The 21,371-nt window shown below is 41.1% G+C and overlaps 1 protein-coding gene across 2 annotated transcripts in view; it reads left to right on the top strand.

The window, feature by feature from the left end:
* Positions 1–7,900: 7,900 nt before the first annotated feature.
* TEP1 (telomerase associated protein 1) overlaps positions 7,901–21,371 on the top strand; it is a 52,625-nt gene continuing 39,154 nt past the window's right edge. For both annotated transcript variants that reach the window (XM_036736351.1, XM_036736350.1), the window contains exons 1-6: positions 7,901–8,151; positions 9,877–10,163; positions 16,088–16,369; positions 18,204–18,413; positions 18,681–18,815; positions 21,090–21,251. In XM_036736351.1, the coding sequence (XP_036592246.1) occupies positions 9,891–10,163; positions 16,088–16,369; positions 18,204–18,413; positions 18,681–18,815; positions 21,090–21,251 (1,062 nt within the window). In that variant the 5' untranslated portion in view covers positions 7,901–8,151; positions 9,877–9,890. The remainder of the gene's footprint in view (positions 8,152–9,876; positions 10,164–16,087; positions 16,370–18,203; positions 18,414–18,680; positions 18,816–21,089; positions 21,252–21,371) is intronic.

Below are 21,371 nucleotides of genomic sequence, written 5' to 3'. Positions count from 1 at the left end.
TAGTAATTACTCAATGTGATTATTGAGTTGATCAACTCTGCTACTCCCTTGAGCTACAATCCCATCCATCTCTCTCTCTCTCTCTCTCTCTCATTCTCTCTCTCTTTCTCTCCCAGAAAAAAAGATCAAGGAAGACTATACAGACAGTTCTTGCAAGTCTTTATGCAAGTCAACCATTCCATAGCATTTTTACATGATGAAAATGAGACAAAGTTAGGGTTAGAGTTAGAATTAGAATCAGAGGGTTAGTGTTAGGGTTGGAATTGGTTAGAACTCAGAGGCAGAGTTGAAGTCAGAGGGTTAGAGCCACAGCTGGGGAGTCTGATTCAGATTTAGGGTTAGAGTTTGCCTCCACCCACCCACTTTACTTAGCCTATATAAGTATACACCAAAAAAAAAATACCTTTGTTCGAATCATGAAATGTACTAAAATGCGGACATTAAATACTGTACTATGATGATAAACAGAATTATGAAATGAAAGGTAAAGTTAATGATAAAGTATGCATAGCACTATACAATAAAGCCAACACAAGTACACAGTGTGTTGCCCCCTCCTTACCTACTGCACATACCCTTTGTCACTGTTACTTGGCTGAAATTTCTTTCGGAATTCTTAAAGTAAAATCGAATTTGCATCATGCCAATTAATGTGAAGCAAGAACTGCCTGTAGTTACTTCCTTCTTTTCCCTACCAGCGTTTAGCTTTTAACCCTCCCACTCAAATTGAAATTTTTTCCAAAGTCACCAATGATCTTCCTAACCTCTCTCCAATTAGCCCCCAACTCTCATTGATTTTACTCCCAAAATATTTCTATTGCAACAGCTTCCATGCTGGCCTTGTTCCCTTCATTTTCCCCCCTTTCCAAACAATCCTATTCCCTCCTATCAAATAAATCTTCCTAAGGTGCAACTGATCACCTCACTTCCCACACAAAAATATTCAGTGGCTACCTGCTGCCTATAAAATATAGACTGAATTCCTTAATCTAGTATTTGAAGCCCTTCGTTTTTACTAACCTCATCTCAATGCTCACCTTTTCTCATCCTATAGTTTTAACCAAACCAGGCTCCTCAACATTTCCGCAACGTGTCCTGGATTTTCTCTATCTCATATGTTTGCTCAACTTGTCTCATATGCCTTAAATACCTTTATCTTTGGAGTTTTAAGAAAGAGAGAGCCACAGCTATACTTACAAAGGAATTACCTAGTTATATGTGGATGTTAAAACAAACTATAGTAACATAGCCATCCAGATTCCCTTTATTCCAATCTGGGACACACTATATAGCATTCCATTCCAGAGCTGGTCAACACTGCCTAGTTTGCAGACTGACTCATGTGGCTTCTTAGGCTTAAACTGAATTGTCCAGGCTGCTCAGTGATACAATGGATAGAGTGATAGGCCTGAAATTAGGAAAACATGAGTTCAAATTTGATCACAGATACTTATTAGCTGTGTGACCCTGGGCTAGTCACTTAAACTCAATTTCCTCATCTGTGAAATGAGGTTAAAAACAACACTTACCTAAGGTTGTTGTGAGGATATAATGAAATAATGTCTGTAAAAGTATTTCCCAAATCCTAAAGGGCTATGTAAATGCTAGCTATCATTATCATTTTATATTCAGAGCAGAAGGAGCGCTCTACAAATGTAGTAGGCTTAAGCACACTATATCTTCTACATAAGGTAAGGTCTAGCTCTTCATAAGGGCTTGGTAATCTTTATTTGAGGCTGCTAGGTGGAGAAATGGATAGAGCACTAGGCCTGGAATCAGAAAGACTCCTCTTCCTAAATTCAAATCTGGCCTGAGACACTTACTTTCCGGGTGATCCCGGGAAAGTCACTTAACCCTGTTTGTCTCAGTTTCCTCATTTGTAAAATGATCTGGAGAAGGAAATGGCAAACCATTCCAGTATCTTTACCAAGAAAACTCCAAAATGGGGTCACAAAAAATCGGACACGACTGAACAACGAAATCTCTTTTTAAGGAGGCAGCTAGGTGGCTCAGTGGATATATAGTGCTGGGTCTAGAGTCAGAAAGACCTGAGTTCAGATATGGCCTCAGGCACTTACTAGCTGTGTGACCCAGGCAAATCACTTAATCTGTTTGCCTTAATCCACTGGAGAAGGAAATGGCAATCCACTTCAGTACCTTTGCCAAGAAAACCCAATGGACAATATCGGCGTGACTGAACAACAAAAATTCCTTTAGTACTTAGTAATTACTTGTATCATTGATTAATCAGCCACCGTAGCTATTTCTTATATCTTTTCTTCATTCTGGGTGAAGTGTCCTCATCTGACCAGACTGCTTCAGCTTGACCCACCTAAGTACCTGCTGAAGTCTTACACATTCTTCAATGCTCATATCACTTCACTTGCCCCATGAAGCCTTCCCTGATTTCCAACTACTTCATAACACTCCCTCCCCCCATTCCTCCTTTGACTTCTAAGCCACTCTATCTATACAACTCTTGTTACTAACCAAGATCTGATTGGGGGTTGCCCCAGGTTGCTGCCCTTCCACAAAGATGACAGGGAGGTGAAGGCCACTGTGGCCAGAGACCTGCATGGCAGAAGCGATCTTGCTGGATCCCAAGTTCCTAAACTGGAAGCTGCTGTGACTCACCTAGGGCTGGTGAGCTTCAGGGGAAGAATGTTTTCCTTACTACTCTTCCTATGATTTCCCTAGGTTTTATCCATGATTCCCCTGAATACAAATGAAATTCTCCATTTCATCTGAAAAATGGAAGAGCGAACAGGAAGGTCATGAGTCAGACCACATGATTTAGATAATAATAATAATAGTAGTAGTAATTATAATAACTATTATTATTAGCTAGCATTTATATAGCAGACACTTACTAGCTGGTAACCCAGGCAAGTCATGTAATAAGTTGGCCTTAATCCACTGGAGAAGGAAATGGCAAACCCCTCCAGTAAGATTGCCAAGACAACCACATGGACATTATTGGCATGCTATAGTTGGGCTATTTATATAGCACGTATTAGGTGCCAGGCACTGTGCTAAGCTCTTCACTATTATTATCTCATTTGGTCCTCACAACAGCCCTGGGAAATAGGTGCTATTACTATCCCCACTTTACAATTGAGAAAACTGAGGCAAACAGAGGTTGTGTGTGCTAACCTGTGTGATCCTTGCCCAGGAGAGCTAGTAAGTGTCTGAGGCCAGATTTGAACTATCTTCATGACTCCAGGTCCAGCACCCTCTCCACCGTACAGCCTACCTGCCTCTGGATTCAGAGCTAGAAGGCATCTCAGAGAGCATCTAGTCCACCTTCACTTAAACAAGAATCTACTTGATTACATATCCAACCAATAGTCACCTAGACTTTACTTGAAGGTCTCTAGTGAAACAGCCCATTGCACTGTGGGAGAACTCTAAGAAGTTTATTCAGTATGGGAATATGTTTTGCTTTATGGTACTCATGTAATATAGGCGTTCTTTCTTTTCATTGGGTGAGGGGAGGTGGGAAGGATGGGACACGAATTTATGTTGTCGTTTAGTTGCTTTCAGTTATGTCCCACTCTTCGTGACTCCATTTGGGGTTTTCTTGGCAAAGATACTGGAGTGGTTTGCCATTTCCTTCAGGGTCACACAGCTAATAAGTACCTGCGGCTGCATTTGAAGCCAGGTCTTCCTGTCCCCAGGCCTGGTACTCTATCAGCTGTGCCACCTACACCTGTCCTCCTCATCTTAGTCATTGCTTAAGACCCCAGCACACCCCTTAGCCATTATACCTGCTGCATTACCAGCTCTTAGCTGAGCATTTCCTCGTTATTGTGAGCAATTCCATCCTGCACATCAAACATTCTGACATTGTTGCCATACCTGTCCCAACTGAACACCAAAATTTCAGGGCTTTTACAAAATTTTCTGGTACATGTATTGGACCCCAGCCAGATCATCAGAATCCTCAAATGGTGGGCAATTGTGATGGTAGAGGATGACCTGAAGGTGGCTCCAAACTTCTTTTAATACTTTCAAGGATAATATCCTTTTTCCGGATAACATCCACTCACTCTGGTGGCTCTCAGCCTGGATTGGCAATGGAAAAGAATACAAGGATGTTCCAGGTCAGGTCAAGACCACTTGGCCTGATCTCCTCTATCCAAAATAGAATTTTCCCTATATTTGGAGCTAGCTGAACTATGGGATGAACTGGAAAGCAAATGTCCCAAGGTCTTTGGAGATGACTGGATCTGGTGGCTATGGGAGCAAGCTTGATAAATTAAGGAGCATAGTAGAACGGATAGGGTCTTGGATTTGGAGTCAAACCAGTGTTTAGATCCCACTTGGACACTCGCTAGTTGTATCCATGGGCAAATCACTTAACTTTCTGCCTCTGTTTTCCTCATCTGCAAAATGAGGAGATTGGATTTAATGGCCTCTAAATTCCCTTCCAACTGTAATTATATGATCCTGTGACAATCAGTCAATCACCTTTGGTCACAAGGGGGTAAGCCTAAGGCAGTACTTTGACCATCAAGCTGAACCAAGACTTTGCACCTTTACCCAAGTAAGGCTGTCCTACCTGAAATGGGAGATTTATGACTGACACTTCTCTCTCTGAGTATATATTGCCCCTATGGTAAAGGCAGAAAAGAAAACAGGCAAGCAAAAGCAGAAGTTAGGGAAGTACGGGCATAGTACTGGGGACAGGACAGTTTCAGAGCCTTTGCTGTAGATATTATGGATAGCGTCAAGTTAGGTCTTCCCCAAAGTGGCTTGTTGGTTTTCTGTTCCAAGGCCTATGGGTGTGCTTGGCACCTACAAGCACTGGCAATGACCCAAGAGAGAGTTAGCAATGGAGCCCATTCTGGGGAGAGATGGAATCTTGTCTGTAAGGCTATATCTTGTCCTTTTTCTATGTTTCATTATCAGTTCCATTTTTTCTTTTCTTCTTTCTTTTCTAGACCTGGTAAGGGAAGTTGAGACATCTTTCCTGTCAACAATGGAAAAGTTTTCTTAGAGAAATGCTTGGGTACCAGGTAAGAGTTTGGCAGAGAAGAGAAATCCAGTTGGGCTTCCTCCAGGAAAATCTTCAGAAAATTACAGTCTTCAGAGTTCTCTCTTACCAGGATCCCTTCTCCTTATGGGTTTTTTCCTCTTTAGTTTTGTCTCTTCTAGCCAACGTTCACTTCCGATCTTTGGTGCTTAGTTTCTTCATCTCTAAAATGAGAGCAGTGGATTAGATGACATTAAAGGTCCTATCTGGCTCTAAATTCATGATAATACTGTACCCCATCCCATTTTTACTTTTTATCCTTTAATAAGATGAGAAACATGTCTTAATCACTCATAGGCCTTAGATCAGGGATGTGGATAGATCTCACAGGATTCATGAACTTGGGGAAAAAACATTATACTAACCTATAACTTAATAGAGCATTTCCTTTAACATTTTAAGAAGGGGTCCATGGGCTTCATCAGACTGTCAAAGGGGTCCTTGACACAAAAAAAGGTTATGAAACCCTGCCTTAGACTAAGCTTTTGAACGGATTCATATCAATGACCAAGAATTGTGTTTGAATAGGTAAAAGAAACTTGGCCACATTCCGAGCATTGTCTATAAATGGTCAGTTTAGGAAGAACTTGAGTGTGAGGGATGATGGGAGTGGAAGGGATGAAAGTCCTTGGCTTCTGACTGGAGAAGGACCTTTTGAGCTTTGAAAAGTCCAGAGGATGTTGAATCTCTCATCTTCCCACTGATATCCTAGCATCGTCCCTTCTTTTCCTGTCCCACTGCAGAGGTGGCTCCTATTTTCTCTTTGGTGCCCTATTCACGTTCCTAGATCAGCTGGTATCATTGTGTGCATCAGGTGTCAAAGACAGGCTGGATGTGTGGTTCTGTAGAAACCCAGCAAAGAGACTTATACCACACCTAAAAGGAACTTCCCCCAAATGGGGGAAAAGGACTTCCGGCATTCAGGAGCTGTGAATCATCCCTTTGACACATGTTCCATCTCAGCTTGATTCCACTTTCCCCTGGACTCTATATAGTTGTGGGTGAGAGTGTCACAGACCTTGGGGTATATTTTGTACCAGCTGCTCATAGTCTATCTTCTCAGTAAATAACTCATTTCTAAAAGCTACTTAAGGCTGGCTGAATAAACTGATTCTCAGCTGCTAATTCAAGAGGTAGGAGTAGAACTTTAACCTTTTTTGTGTCTTTTTTTTTTTTTGACTCTTGGAAGTCTGTTGATGTCTATGAACCTCTTTTCAGAATAATGTTTTTAAATGAATAAAATACAAAGGATTGCAAAGGAAACCAATTAAATTGAAATGCGACTATCAAAATATTTTTAAAACAATTTCACAGACTCCATATTAAGAACTACTGCTTTAGAGAAAGCTACCTTATTACTTATTAAAATTTGAGGCAGCTAGCTGGCTCAGTGGATAGAGTGCTGGGCTTGGAATCAAGGGAGATCTGAGTTTAAATCTGGCCTTAAGCACTTACTAGCTGTGTGACCTGGGGCAAGTCATTTAACATTTGTTTGCCTTAATTCACAGGAGAAGTAAATGGCAAAGCATTCAAGTATCTTTGCCAAGGAAATCCCATGAACAGTATTGGTGTGCTATTGTCCATAGCATCACTAAGGGTCAGATATGACTGAACAACAGCCTTATTATCTAAATTAAATCTAGCTTCAGATACTTACTAGCTGTGTGACCTTAAACAAGTCACTTAACCTCCGTCTACTTCAGTTTCTTCAGCTGTAAAACAGGGACAATATTAGCACCTACCTCCCAGAGTTCTTGTGAGGATCAAATGAGATATTTATAAAGCATTTAGCATAGTGCCTGGCACATAGTAGGCATTTAATAAATGCTTGTTTTCTTTCTTTCCATTCCCCAACTCCTTCTAGTACTTGGATAGAGAAATACAGCTGGCTAAGCTCTGGGGACCTAACTCATCAGTGAGAAGTGGTAGTTGGGATATAGATACTTGAAGCTTACATGGGCTACACTATGATGCTTATTAGCTGTGTGACTGGGTAAATCATTTCACTTCTCTGTTTCACTAGTCTCATTTATAAAATGGGGATATTACTTGTACATCCTTCCTCCTAGGGCTATTTTAAGAAAAATACTTTATAAACCTTAAGGCCCTTCAGAAATATGAGTTGTTGTTTATTTGATTGTTGCCAACCAATTCAATCCAATAAACATTTATTAAGCAAATACTATGTGCCAGGCAGAGCAACTAGGTAGGGCAGTGGATAGAGCTCTAGGCCTGGAAAAAGGAAGACTCATCTTCCTGAGTTCAAATTTGGCTTCTGACAATTAGCTGGGTGACCCTGGGCAAATCACTATTTGCCTCAGTTTCCTCATATGTAAAATGAGCTGGAGAAGGAAATGACAAACTACTACAGGATCTCTGTCAAAAAAAAAAATCCCAAATGGGGTCACAAAGAGTCAGAAAAGACTGAAAAGACTGAACAGCAAGAGCATGTGCCAGGCACTGTGCTAATCACTGGGTATGCAAAAAGAGGCAAAAGACAGTCCCTGCCCTCATGGAGCTTATAATCTAAAGGAGGAGATAACACGCAAATATATACGAAGCAAGCTATATACAGGATAAACAGGAAATAAAAGAGAGAAAGCAGAGTAATGCCTCTTAAGCCCACAGTGTTCGGGCTACTTTGAGCTCCTACTTCCTGATCAAGCCCCAGGGTAGCTGGCCCTTTAAAGCTAGCTTGCATAAATGGTTTCGAGTTGGGCTTTGGTTCCCCGAGAGTCAAAAAGGCTTGGAGTTTTGAGTCATACTTGCCATGGCTTGGGAGGAGAGATACCGGAATACGAGCCGACAGGCCCCTTCCCGTTCCTCCTGGGCCTGAAATCGCAGGAAATTCTTCTCTTCTCCCTCCCTCCCTCACTTCAATCCCACTCCTGCCGATTCCTCCTCAGTTTTCTGCACCCTTTGCCCCCGCCTCCCTGCTCCACCCCCGGCTATTAATCTCCCTTCCCTGCTGCCAGGCTCTTGCTTTCCCCTCTGGGCAGGATCAGGAGCAGCTGGCCTTCTTCCGGGTCCTGCCAACGCCCTCCCCTCTCTCTAGCCAGGATTCTTTCCTGCTGGGCTCTTTCGCAGAAGTCCTCCCGAGGAGGGCCTGAGTACAGGTAACGAGCCCCCCTCCTTCTGCACCTGCCTTGGATCTCCAGCCCTCCCCCACTGTGGTCTGCATTGGGAGGGTGGAATAGGAGCCTGGTGCCCTGGTGGGCTGGACGCCCCCCACCCCAGAGCCAAGGGGCTGCTGCTGGGGGAATGGGTCCCCTTAGATCCTCAAGAGAGAGGACCTACTGTTGCCTCTGCCCTTTATGCTCCCAGGAACAGGAGGGACTGACCGGAAGTCCTCCTTTACTGTCTTTGGCAAAGTTTGTATTCTTGATATCGTCCCACCTCCATTCAGGAGAATTCTCTTACCTATCATGACTTAGCCCACCAGGCTCTCCGTGTGCCCTCCAAAACTTGTTTGTGGGAAAGGGCCAACATACTCATGCCCATGAAAGTATTAGAGGCGTCTAAATAGTTTAATGTGTTATCCACCTGTGGGTGTTTGCATTTCAATGAGGGATGATTTCTAAGGAAATGAATCTTTAATGGAGGAACTTCAGGCTGAAGAAAGAGCCTAGGGAGGGAGGAGAGGGGACAAGCATTTAAGCATCTACTATGTGCCAGGCATTTTACAAACATGAAATCATCTGATCCTCATAACATCCCTGGGAGGTGGGTGCTGTTTTTAATCCCCATTTTACAGTTGAGGAAACTGAGGAAGACAGAGGTTGCCCACTGCCACACAGCTAGTAAATGTCTAGGGCAGGATTTGAACTGGGGTCTTTCTGACTTCAGGTCCAGAGCTCTATCCTCTGTGCCACTGAACTGACCCTGTAATAACACCAGATGCACCACCTGTGCCAACTGGGAGTGGCCTGACAGGACTGATTCTAGAATTGTGTGAAGGCCTGAGGGAGCAGCTCTCCTTACATGGGTAGGGTGGTGAAAAGGAATGCCCTTGGAACCCTGAACAGCAATTATCCTTGTCCCAGGAGACTACAGGCCTGGAATGCAAATTTGGTTCTTTACTAAGCCTGGTTTCCAAGCTAACAAGATCGTACTGTGCATATAGATTTTCTATTCCAAACGATATCTTAATTGATATCTTTGAATGCTTCTTTGAAGCATTCCCTGAATGAAAATGATTTCTCTCCTCAAAAAATTTTAGAGCACTTATTAGTAATCTAAATGACTTGCATGTGATCATGCAGATAATCAGTGTGCTAAGATTTGAACACAGACCTTTCTGACTACAAGTCCAGCATAATGTCCACCATGCCTCATTGGCTCTCATTTTTAAACCATTAATACCGTTTTAAATGTATAGATAAAGGCAAAAAGGACCCAGGTCAGGTAAGTACATTTCCTATGTTCTCTGTTAGATGATAAAATCCTTGAGGACAGGAGCTCAATTATTTATTTGTTTTCATATACCCAGAATAAACATGGGGTCATATTGTAGGGATTTAATAAAAGTTTTCTGAATTTTAATTATAATATTATCACAAATAGACCTTTGGTACATGTCCCTTTTTCTCATAGACCTTGGGTTTTTTTTTCCTCTTTAGTACCCCAGGCTGTTTCTACTGACTTCTGCCTGTCCTCTCCATACCTTGTCCCTGACCCCTCCCCCCGACAGTAATTGGATCATTTGAGTTTGGAAAAATCTATCATTGGGTTATACTTCTTTGTGTCCTGAAAAGATAGGACAGCTAGGGTGAAAAGTTGAATGGTTCACTCCTACCCATCCTTTGGGGAGGTCTATATACTGGGTGTTTCTCTCTACTCAGGCCTGACCAAAACCATGAAGAGTAAAGGTTTAGAACCGTTTGGACAGCCAGCCATTCTCTCTCTGGAGAACCGTATCCTGACCCAGCCATCCAGCCTGCAGAGTACCACTTCGGCTAGCCACTTGCTTCAGCCCCTCCAGCCATCCCACCTGACTGAGGCTTCCTTGAAGAGCACAGATACCAGAAACTACCTCCTCTCACAGCCTGCAGCCGGGAAGGCCCAGGACTTCACTCTGGGCCACTTCCCCAAATGGCCTAAGAGGACTCTGGAAGCAACTAAGTCTCTGGTAACAACCTCAGGCACTAGTCTTGACCCTAAGAATCCCTACTAGACATTCCTTACCTCCATATTCTATGCCTCAGTGAGCTCTGTGTGTGCTACAGTGATAGATGAGGCTGTGTGTATATAGGGGGTGTGTGTGTGTGTGTGTGTGTGTGTGTGTGTGTGTGTGTGTCCTGTCCTCAGTGCCTCAGTGCTGCTCCCATTTTAAAAAGTCTTTCACCCCTTTGTAAAATCTCCCTTATCATCCATACTCTGACTGGACTTCTGCTAATGAGTAGGCCAGCCCCTGCCTTAAGAGCTTATTATCAAAGGGAGATAGAGTGGTGTATCATGTTAGAAATCCTCAACATGTAAGTTTAACAGGGGCATGCCTGATGGTAGGAGTGCACTTTCCATGAAGCTCTGAGTTCTAAGGACAGGCCTGATGGAAGTTCTCAGGATATCTACTCCTGTGCCTGTGGCAAAAGGTTATATGGCCTCAGGTGAGTGGAGGTGTCCAGGAGCCCCAGAGTCCAGGCTTATTCCTGAATTCCTGTAGAGCAAGGAAAGATGACTTTTCTAGAGCAGGGCTTCATAAACTTCCCACTTGCAACTCCTTTAAGCACTTCAGAAACTGTGGGTTGAGACACCCATATGGGATCAAGACTCACAGTTTAAAGCACAGAGTTGAGGCTGAATAGTCTGATACTGTTCTGTTAACAGAGTTAGTAGGATCATTTAGCAGAGGATAGGGAAATCACTTTGATGAAGCCCTCTCCAGGGATTAGGCTCTCATCTCCAAGGAATACTATTGGGAACAATATGCTTTGAGATTCACATTCCCCAAATGGACTACATACAGCCCTTTTTTGTGAGAAACCACAACAAATTGAGTGTAGTCTTCAATGTAAGAAACATCCTTGTTTAAAGACTGGGCATCAGGCAGTTTTAACTCAGCTCCATGTAGCCATTATTCTTTGTCCCATGTCTTGAAAAAAATGCAATAAAGGGAGATTGAGATACACTCTCCAAGCAAAATCAGTGCCACATGCAACTTTTAAGAAAGCAGGCCAGATTGACAAACTCAGCAAAGCCAGTGACCCTGATAAGAAGGACAGAACCCTCTTTATTGATACACAACAAAGAAGGGCTCTTGGAAAGGCTTGGAACATTATGACTGGCTGCACTAAGAAAGGTGGGCTGGTATGCAGGTGACACTAATCATACTTTTCTCTGACAATTAAAGAATGGGATCCATTTGCAGCTTGTGATCTTTGCTAGGGGATCAAAACTACCAGACTTGTCTACTTGGAAGAGATTAAAAACCCCTAATTGCAGAGGACAGGCAAAACTAGATGATGTATCTTTTAGGGACAGTACCAAGTTAACTTGGAATAAACATATGTCCTGGAAGTATACCAGAGGCTACCGGTATGAGAGATAACAACTTTTCTTTTAATTATAACTTCAAACTAACTCAGAGGGAAAGCGTAATTCTAGAGAGCTCAACTGGAAGACATAGAAAGGTAACTTTAGGCAGACGCAGACTCAATTATAAAAATCAATACAGCGTAGAATCAATAGAGGAGAAATCAATGTAGTAGAAATTTGAAATAATGTTAATTTTTACTTTCTTACCCATGCGATCTTAGAAACAGCCTTAGATTCCTCAGATCAAGTATTAAAAATAACCATGAAATAGGACTGCTATTTAAATCCCTCCACAATCCTTTCCTCTTTTCTCTGTTGCCCTCCTGAGGCAATAATAACCCCATGCTATAGGCACTCAAATGAATTAAAGTTCTATGGACTTCAACCAGACCTCCCCTTGAAACCCAGAGACTAATGATAAATGTCCTTCCTTTAGATGTAATTAATAATAATAATAATGATAACTTACAGTGTTTGCTATGTGCCAGGCACTGTGCTAAGCACCTTACAATTATTATCATTTGATCCTCACAACAACCCTGGGAGGTAGGTGCTATTATGATGCCATTTTACAAGTGAGGAAACTGAGGAAAACAGGTTAAATGCCTTGCCCAGAGTCACACAGCTAGTAAGTGTCGAAGGCCAGATTTTAACTCTGGTCTCCACGACTGCAGGGTCAGGATTCTATCTACTTTACCACTTAGCTGCCCTATTTATATATACATGTTCCTACATGGATATACTCCTACATGCGGTATATACAGGAGTCTAGGTATATATAGATATATATACATATATATGTATATATCCCTTTTGCTGTGTGTCTTAATGGACATGCCATAGCTTAAATTTGGACCTGAAATCCCAATTTGCACCTCAAGGCTTGCCTTGACTAGCCATTAGACTGGAGCTAAGAGGCTATAAGCCTGAGTTGCAACCCTTTATCAAGGCTGGGCTTCATGCTAACAAGATTGTAATGCCCATGTGATTTTCCTATATGGATTGATGTAACAGCTAAGGTACTACTTTGTCCTTGAAGCCTTCCTATCTGAAAGAGACTTCCTCATGACAGTTCTTTTTCTAAATTAATTAATTTTTTGTTTTCAACATTCACTTTTATAAAATTTTGAGCTCTAAATTTTCCTTCCTCCCCAAGACAGCATGCAATCTGATGTAAGCTATACATGTACAATCATACTAAACATATTTCCACATTAGTTATGTTGTGAAAGAAGAATCCAAACAAAAAGGGAGAAAGGGCTTAAAATAGTATGTTTTAATCTGCATTCAGACTCTACAATTCTTTCTCTGGATATGGATAGAATTTTCTGTCATGAATCTTTGGGAATTGTCTAAAATCATTGTATTGCTCAAAAGAGCCTTATGAAACTTCTGAAGCACTAACTAAAAGAAGATATAGTTTGTCCATGGTTGCTATCATGATTGAAATTAGGGTAAACTGAAGCACAAAGTTCCAAGCATGTTCATTTTATTGGTGAATCTAGCAATTACCAATAAAAGGATTCTTCTAGCTCTTCAGTAGGCCAAAAGACCAAAAAGTGAGACAAAGCAGCCTTTTTATAATTTTGAGAACTACAAGAGAACAAAGAACAGGATGTATCACAGATGGAAAACAATATGATTGCTTGCAAAGTCTGAGGTGTCATAAGTGACAGAAAACAATATAATTGTCTGGAAGTTTGGAATGCAGGGCTCGCAACAACCTTTCTTCTTTCATTTTGTTGCTATGGAAAGCTCATTGGTGGTGTCCACCTGTATGGCTAGTTAGTGTCACAGCAATAAGAAACCAGACTTCCTTAAAGGATAGCCAGTGTTGCAGAGATAACAGACTGGACTCCCTGGCATCTACCTGCATCCTTCAAGGATAACAGATTTCTTCTAGTTGTACCAACTAGTGGTACAGAGATAAGTTTTCTTCCAATTAAAGTGATTTATAGGGAAACAACTCACAGTGGAAAACTGAACTCATGAACTTCTGAACTTAACTCAGAGACAAAGAAACATGGCTTAGGCAGTTACAGAATAGAATCAATTACAGAGTGTAATGAAATAGAAAATTAATATTTGATTTTCTTATCTCATGCTAACTGTTTGAGGAGAGATTTGAACTCAGATCTTTGACTCCAGGTCTAGGCACTATGCCTTAGTGCCTTTTATTTAACCCATTGTGATGCCATTTTTAATATAGTGATAAAAGGAAAAAGGGACCCAGGTAAATGTTCATATCCCATCCCCTCTGTTAAATTGTTAACTCCTTATGAGAGGAGTTTTTTGTGTTTCCTGTTTCTAGAATTATCATCATGCCTTGTGCATAATATGGATTTCTCTCCCTCTCGCTTCCCTGTTCCCCATCCATTGATAAGGCAAGAAATATGATGCCATATATAGATATATGTATATATGTACACACATATATAATCTACCTATAAGTTATGGAAAATACATTTCCGTATTAGCCATGTCGTGGGAGGGGAAAGTAAGAAAAACAAAGTGAGAAAAATATGCTTCAATCTGCACTTAGAGTTTTATCAGTCCTCTGAAGGTATATAGCATTTATCATCATGAGTCCTTTGGGATTGTTATGGATCATTGTGTTGATCGAGTCTTTTACATTGATTCTTGTTACAACTTTACCCTTACTGTATATATTGTTCTTCTAGTTCTACTCACCTCACTTTGCATTAGCTCATAGAAGCCTTCCCAGGTTTTTCTAAAATCATCTTACTCATCATTTCTTACAGTACAATAGCATTCCATCACAATCATATACAACTTGTTTAGCCATTCCCCAATTGATAGGCATCCTCTCAGTTTCCAGTTCTTTGCCAACGCAAAAAGGGCTGCTATAAATATATTGTATATACGAGAACTTTTCCTTTTTCTTTGATCTCTTTGGGAAACAGACCTAGTCATGGTGTTGCTGGGTCAAAGGGTAGGCACAGTTTTGTGGCCCTTTGGGCATATATCCAAATTGTTCTCCAAAGTGGTTGGACTAGTTCACAATCCTACCAACAGTGCATTAGTGTCCCTGTTTTTCCACATTTCCTCCAGCATATGTCATTTTCCTTTTCTGTCATGTTAGCCAATCTGGGTGTGATGTGGTACTTCAGAGTTGCTTTGATTTGTATTTGTCTAATTATTAGTGATTTGAGTATTTTTTCCATATGATTATTGATAGCTTTGATTTCTTCTTCGGAAAACTACCTGTTCATTTCCTTTGACCATTTATCAATTGGGGAATGGCTCTTATTTTTATAAATTTGGCTTGGCTCCCTATGTATTTGAGAAATAAGGCCTTTATTAGAAAAACTTACCATAAATTTTTTCCCAAATCTCCTACTCTCCTTCTAATTTTCACTGCATTGATATGTGTGTGTGTGTGCGCGCGCGCATGTGCAAATCCTCTGATTTAATGTAGCCAATTATCCATTTTACTTCTGATCCTCTTTTATCTCTTGTTTGGTCATAAACTCTTCCCTCATCCATAGATCTGACAGGTAATTTTTCCTGTGCTCCCCTAATTGCTCCTTATGATGGCAGCCTTTATATCTAAATCACAAACCCATTTTGAGCTTATTCTGATACACAGTGTGAGATGTTGGTCTATGCTTAGTTTCTGCCAGACTGCTTTCCTGTTTTCTAAGTACTCTTTGTCAGATAATGAATTATTGTCCCAATAACTTGGATCTTTGGGTTTATCATGCACTAGATTACTGTGGTCATTTACTTCTGAGTTATTATATATCTAATTGGTTCCACTGATTACTCTGTTTCTTATCCGGTACCAAATTGTTTTGATGCTTACCACTTGTAGTATAATTTGAGATGTGGTACTACTGGGCCACCTTCCATCACTTTTTTTTCCTTGATTCCCTTGATATTCTTGCCCTTTTGTTCCTCCAGATGGGTTTTTTATTATTTTTCTAGCTCTGTGAAGTAATTCTTTTGTAGTTTGATTAGTATGGTCCTGGATAAGTAAATTAATTTAGGTAATATTGTTATTTTTAATATGTTGGCTCAACTTACCTACAAGAAATTAGTATTTATCTAGTTTTTTAGATCTGTATTTTTACGAAAAGTATTTTGTAATTACATTCATATAGTTCCTGTGTGCTTTGCCACATAGACTCCCAAGTATTTTATATTATCTGTAGTCATTTCAAATAGAATTTCTCCATCTCTTCCTGCTAGCTTTTGTTGATAGATTTAATGTTTTCTTAATTTAAATCACTTACCATGAAAACTGTGCTTTGGTGCACATCCCATCTTTTTTTTCCTTAATGCCCCCATTTTCTCTCTCCCCAGACTCCTTTCATTCCTGTTCACTGGCCCTCCCAAGTAGTAGTACCTCTGAAAGGTTGACCCCAGTCTGGAAAAATATCCTGATTTGGTTCCACCTGCTTGTCTTCTGAATTTACAGGACAGCTGGCGTGGAAAATTGAATGGTTCTCCCCTGTCCATACGATTCATGTACACTGAATCCTTCTCTTCTTTCAGGAATCTACATGCCAATCCCAAACCATGAAGAGGCAAGGTTTAGAACTGTTTGGACAGCCAACTGTTCTCTCTCTGGAGAACAGCATCCTGGCCCAGCCACCCAGACACCTGCTTCAGCACCTCCAACCATCCCACCTAACCAAGCCTTCCCTAAAGTGCCTGGACACCACTAACCACATCCTCTCAGAGCCTGCAGCTTGTAGGAACCAACACTTCCTTGGAGGGACCCTGGATCACTGTACCACATACCCCAAGGGGACTTTGGAAGCCACTAAGTCTCAGGTAACAGCCCCAGCCCCTAAGGATCCTTATTTGTCATTTCTTGCCACCCCTCCCACATTCCTGTACCTCAGTGTGCCACAACTGAGGCTGTGTGTATGTTTGTGTGTGTGTGTGTGTGTGTGTGTGTGTGTGTGCCTGCATGCCGCGTGAGAGCATTCGCATGTCTGTTGAGTCCCTTGAGAAAAACAAAAGAGAGCCACATGGAGATTTTGCAGTGGTAGTATCCAGAGCTCTAGAGTCCTGAAATATTCCTGAGACTCTACAGAACAAGGAGAGGTGGATGCCAAGAGCAAAGATCTAAGGCTAGATGCTAGAAGATTCAGTCTTCAAGAAAGTATTCCTGAACTGAAAGGCCACACCCTGAGTAGTGGATAGGGCTTTGGACTTGGAGTTAGGAAGACTGGGTTTAAATCCTCCCTTATAAACTTATTAGCTGTATCACTTAGCATAATGCCTGGCACATAATAAGCACTTAAATGTTTTTTGACTGATGCCCAACACCATTAATGTATGACTAAGTCTCTTATGCTCTATGCTTCAGTTTTCCCATCCATAAAAATAAGTTGAACATAGTGGCCTCTAAATATCTCCTCATTCCTCTAAATATATCATTTTCTGAAACTTTATGGTCTAAAGCAGATTGCTGTGATGTTATAACATTCATTTCAGCATAAAAACAGTTAACAAAGGAATAGGGAAAGCACTCTTCTCACTCACATGCACTCTAGGAATTAGGATCTTATCCTCAAGTACTGTGGGAAAGCAAATTGCTTTGAGATTCACATCCCCAAAATAAGGAAAAGTCTTTATCTTTTTGGTATGTTTCATGTATCCAAAGGGTTTCTCTTCAATATGAATTATTTTCTATGAATTAAAACACCCCTCTCTATGAATACTTTCCCATATTATATTAGAAAAGTTTCTCTCTAGTGTTTATTCTGTAGTGTTGAATAAAGTTATCTAAGTTATGGTATAACCTTCATACATATCCTTGTTTCAAGACTGTATAGGTCAATGGCTGGGGGAGGTGTAGGAGGGAGGGAGAGAATTTGGAACTTAATATTTAAAATGTTTAAAGTAAATAAATAATATATTTTTAAGATTACATTGGAATCAGGCTGCTCTGTCTAAGTTCTTTTCATCCATGTCTCATTGTTACATGACACCTTGAGAACATACTTATGTTTAGACTCCCAGGGTTACAAATAATAGGACTGCTCCACATGGTCCCTCCACATGGCTCCTTTTTTAATTTGTTGCCCTCCTGATATATCACCCCATCCCGCTTTGCCACTGTTCCAAAAAAAAAAAAATGGAAGTTCTCAGGACTTCACCCAAGTCTGTCCTTAAAGCTCAGAGACTCATGGGGAATGTAGTCCTTCATTCAAGTGTGCCCTATTAAATATACTAGCCCTTGCATATGTGTGGTATGTAGATAGGAGTGTGGGTAATATATATTTTGGTCATTTTTTTGGTCATTTTTTCAGACTAAAGTCTGAACTTGGCCTCCTAATCAGTATACCAAGGCTATCTTCATGGTGTTTGCCATACAGCATCAAGGGGGAACTGCCAGGGGCAAATGAGCTCCCATGCTGCATCCTCAGCTCCGGATAGAGTGCTAGTATTTGAAGGGACACACAAGTGGGACATTAAGAAGATTCTAAAAATCAGGGTGATTGGTATGTAGAGTCATAGCCTACTTCTGAAAGATGAAGGTTTGTTTACTGGAAGGTGGTTCTGAAGTCTCCTTATGCCTCCTTTCCCTATCCCATCGGCATGGAGTCAGTTCAAGGGTCTGTCTGTGAATGATACTTATACCTCTTCCATTCCCCAGGAAACCTGGTCCCTCTCCAGAGAAGAACAACAACAACAGAAGAAGGAAGAGGGAGAGGAGGAGGAGGGAAAGCAAGTGGAGAGAGCAATTCCTCTTTATGACCTGAGCTTGGGGGAAGAAATGGAGTCAGAAGATCTGACTCTGGAGCTTGCTCCCAGAGACTCTGATGCCCAACATGAGAACATGGACCAGGCTTTGCAGAACAAGAAGGTAAAGGACTTCCAGGTTAGGGGAACGTAGGGAGGATGGAGCTGGAACTGGAACCAAGATACACGGATGTTCCCTGGGGTTGCCTGTCCCACTGGGCTGGAGGAGCAATATGGGCTAGTAAGGAAGTTTTTGGTCCTCACATTACCCTGCGGACTTGATTGGGTTGGTGTAGCTCTAAGTCTGAGTGTAGTGGTCTTTGTTTTTTCAAGGTCCTTGCCCAGATATACCTATGCTTATCTCCTGTCCTCTCTTCCTTTTTCCCCCAAGATGCTGCTAATCACCAAGCTGTGCTGTGCCCTGTCCTCCAAGGCAAACCTACTGGAGGTTGAAGACCCCACCCGGAAGTTCCTGCTTCAGCTCTGCACAGACCTTGCCCTTTTAGAGCCTGAGTTCATTCTAAAGGTACTGACTTGTTGGGGGGTGATTTGGGGTTTGCTAGGGTATGATGAGTTTTACCTGTGTGGGTATGGGGAGCTGTCTTTAGGGATAAAGCTAGGAGTCTAAGATACAGGAGTATATTCATTCATTCAACAAATGTTGACAGCCTATGTTTAAGAAACTGTCCTACGTGATGAAGTGATATAAAGAGGACCTCCCAGTTCTGACTTCACAGGGTTTACAATCTGATTAGGGAAATAAGACACATTTACAAATAACTACAAACCAGAACAGTTTTCATTTGATGAGTGTCATGCAGGTGGGATAGACAGTGAATGCTATAGCATTTGGGCAATAAAAGAGAATACTTCTGGGGTGATTAGGTATGGCTTCATGAAAGAAGAGCTTTGGCTGAGCCTTGAAGGATGAATTGATCCTGATTAGAGGAGATAGAGTGGGTGGAGCACAAGTAGAGGCAGAAAAGGACAACCTGGATCTGGGGGACTAGTAAGTAGATGAGTGATGGTTACAGCTAGAGATATAACTAGTGATTTTGATGTCTGGGGCAAGAGAACCTCAAATCAACTGTTTCAAAGTAAATCCAGTTGCAGAGATTGACAACATGGACGGACCTGAGACCTGTGGGGAAAGAGATCTTGGGACAGTGCTCCACGAAGAGGTGATAGATGTCCTGGGACTCTGGCCCATGTCCCCAAGACACTGGGGAGTTGCTGTTAGTTGCTGTTCCCAGAAGAGGGAACAGGATCAGGTTGAGATGGAGGGGAGATCACCAAGGGCTCCTACCATTTGGTGGCTTCCTAATTAACTAGGTGCTAAACTCAATTTTAATACATTTTTACTTATATTTTGTTTTTTTCTAATCACCATAATCTCTCCCTGTGTCCTCCCTCCCAGAAAGCCATCCTATATAACAAATAATATTTTAAGATGAAAAAAGATGAAAAAATCAGCATAACTGACCAATACATAGAAAAAGTCTAAAAAGATGTGCAATGTACAGCATTTGTGGATCTCCCACCTCTGCCAAGAGGTGGGGTAGGAGTATCTCCTATCTCTTCTTTTGAGCCATGTTTGTTTATAATTTTGCAGCATTCACTTTTGATGGTTTTTTTTTTTTGGTGACTTCCTTTACATTGTTATAGTCATTGTGTTTATTGTTTTCTTGGTTCTGTTTACTTTACTCTGTATCAACTCATTTAGATCTTTTCGTGTTTCTCTGTATTCACTTAGATCTTTCCATATTTCTCTGTATTCATTACATTATTTCATAAAGCACAGTAAAATTTGATTACATTTATGTACCACAATTAAACAAAATGGCTAAACAAGCCATTCCCCAGTTGATGGATATCTTCTGTGTTTGCTATTACAAAAAGTGCTGCTATAAATATTTTGGTGCATACAGAGACTTTCTTTTTATTGATGGCTTCCTTTGAATATATACTTAATAGATAATATATATAATATATTATATAATAGATAATATATGTATAGTATATTAAACATATAATATATACTTAATAATGAAATCTCTGGGTCAAAGGGTATGGATGTTTTAATCACTTTGCATAATTCCAAGTTGCTTTCAACAGCAAAATGGTTGTATTTGTTCACAGCTCCAACAACAATCTGTTTTTATTTTCTGGAGTCCTAATGCTGTTGGTGCCTTCTAAATTTCAGCAGCTTTTGGCAAAACCTTGGTTGCTCTGCCTTAGTTGAGGCTCTAGCTAGGACTAGTAGGGGAAAAGGAGGAGATAAGCCTAGAAAGTTGGTTTGGCTCCAGATTACAGAGGGCATTGAATTTCAGGACACCAAGTTCGGATTTTGTCCTGTAGAGAACAAAAGGAGCTATTTTAATTTTTAAAAAATTTAGAGTTTTTCCTTTTCTAATTTTGTTTTATTTTTAGTTTCAAATTCTTTCCTTCCCTCTCTGCTTCCCCTACCCAATAAGAAGGCAAGAAAAGCAAAGCACATTACAAATACATATAGTCATGCAAAACAAATTCCTTCATTGGCCATGACATCCCCACCCTACAAATAAAGAAAGAATAGAGAATATGTTCAATCTGTACTTGGAATCCAGCCATCATTTCTCTACCTGGGGGTGGATAGCATGTTTCATCATGAGTCTTTTGGAATTGTGGTTGGTCTTTGTGTTGATCAGAGTTAAAAGGAGCTATTTTGAGAGATCAAAATTGAGTTTTAGGAATTCTGGGAAGGTATCAACAAGAGACGGAATCAGTATCCCAGTCTGACCTTTTCCACCCTGTATCCTAGGCATCCCTGTATGCACGACAGCAGCTCAACATTCGCGATATAGCCATCATGGTCCTAGCCGTAGCTGCCTACCTACCGGCTTGTCGTCCCTACGTGCGGAGATATTTTTGTGCCATTGTCCAGCTCCCCTCTGACTGGATGCAGGTGGCTCAGTTTTTCCAGGTATGTCCAGGAGGGATCTTTACCTTTATTTTGCCTTCACTCTCATCTTTTGTCCTCACTTTCACTGAGCTCTCTCCCCTTTGCTTTAGCTGTCTAGATCCAGAGAGAATCTTTTTGCCC

The sequence above is a fragment of the Trichosurus vulpecula genome, chromosome 8, assembly GCF_011100635.1.
Source record: "Trichosurus vulpecula isolate mTriVul1 chromosome 8, mTriVul1.pri, whole genome shotgun sequence".
In the NCBI taxonomy this organism is placed as follows: domain Eukaryota; kingdom Metazoa; phylum Chordata; class Mammalia; order Diprotodontia; family Phalangeridae; genus Trichosurus; species Trichosurus vulpecula.
Note: the sequence above shows the minus strand (reverse complement) of the source record. Positions and strands in the feature narration are given on the sequence as shown.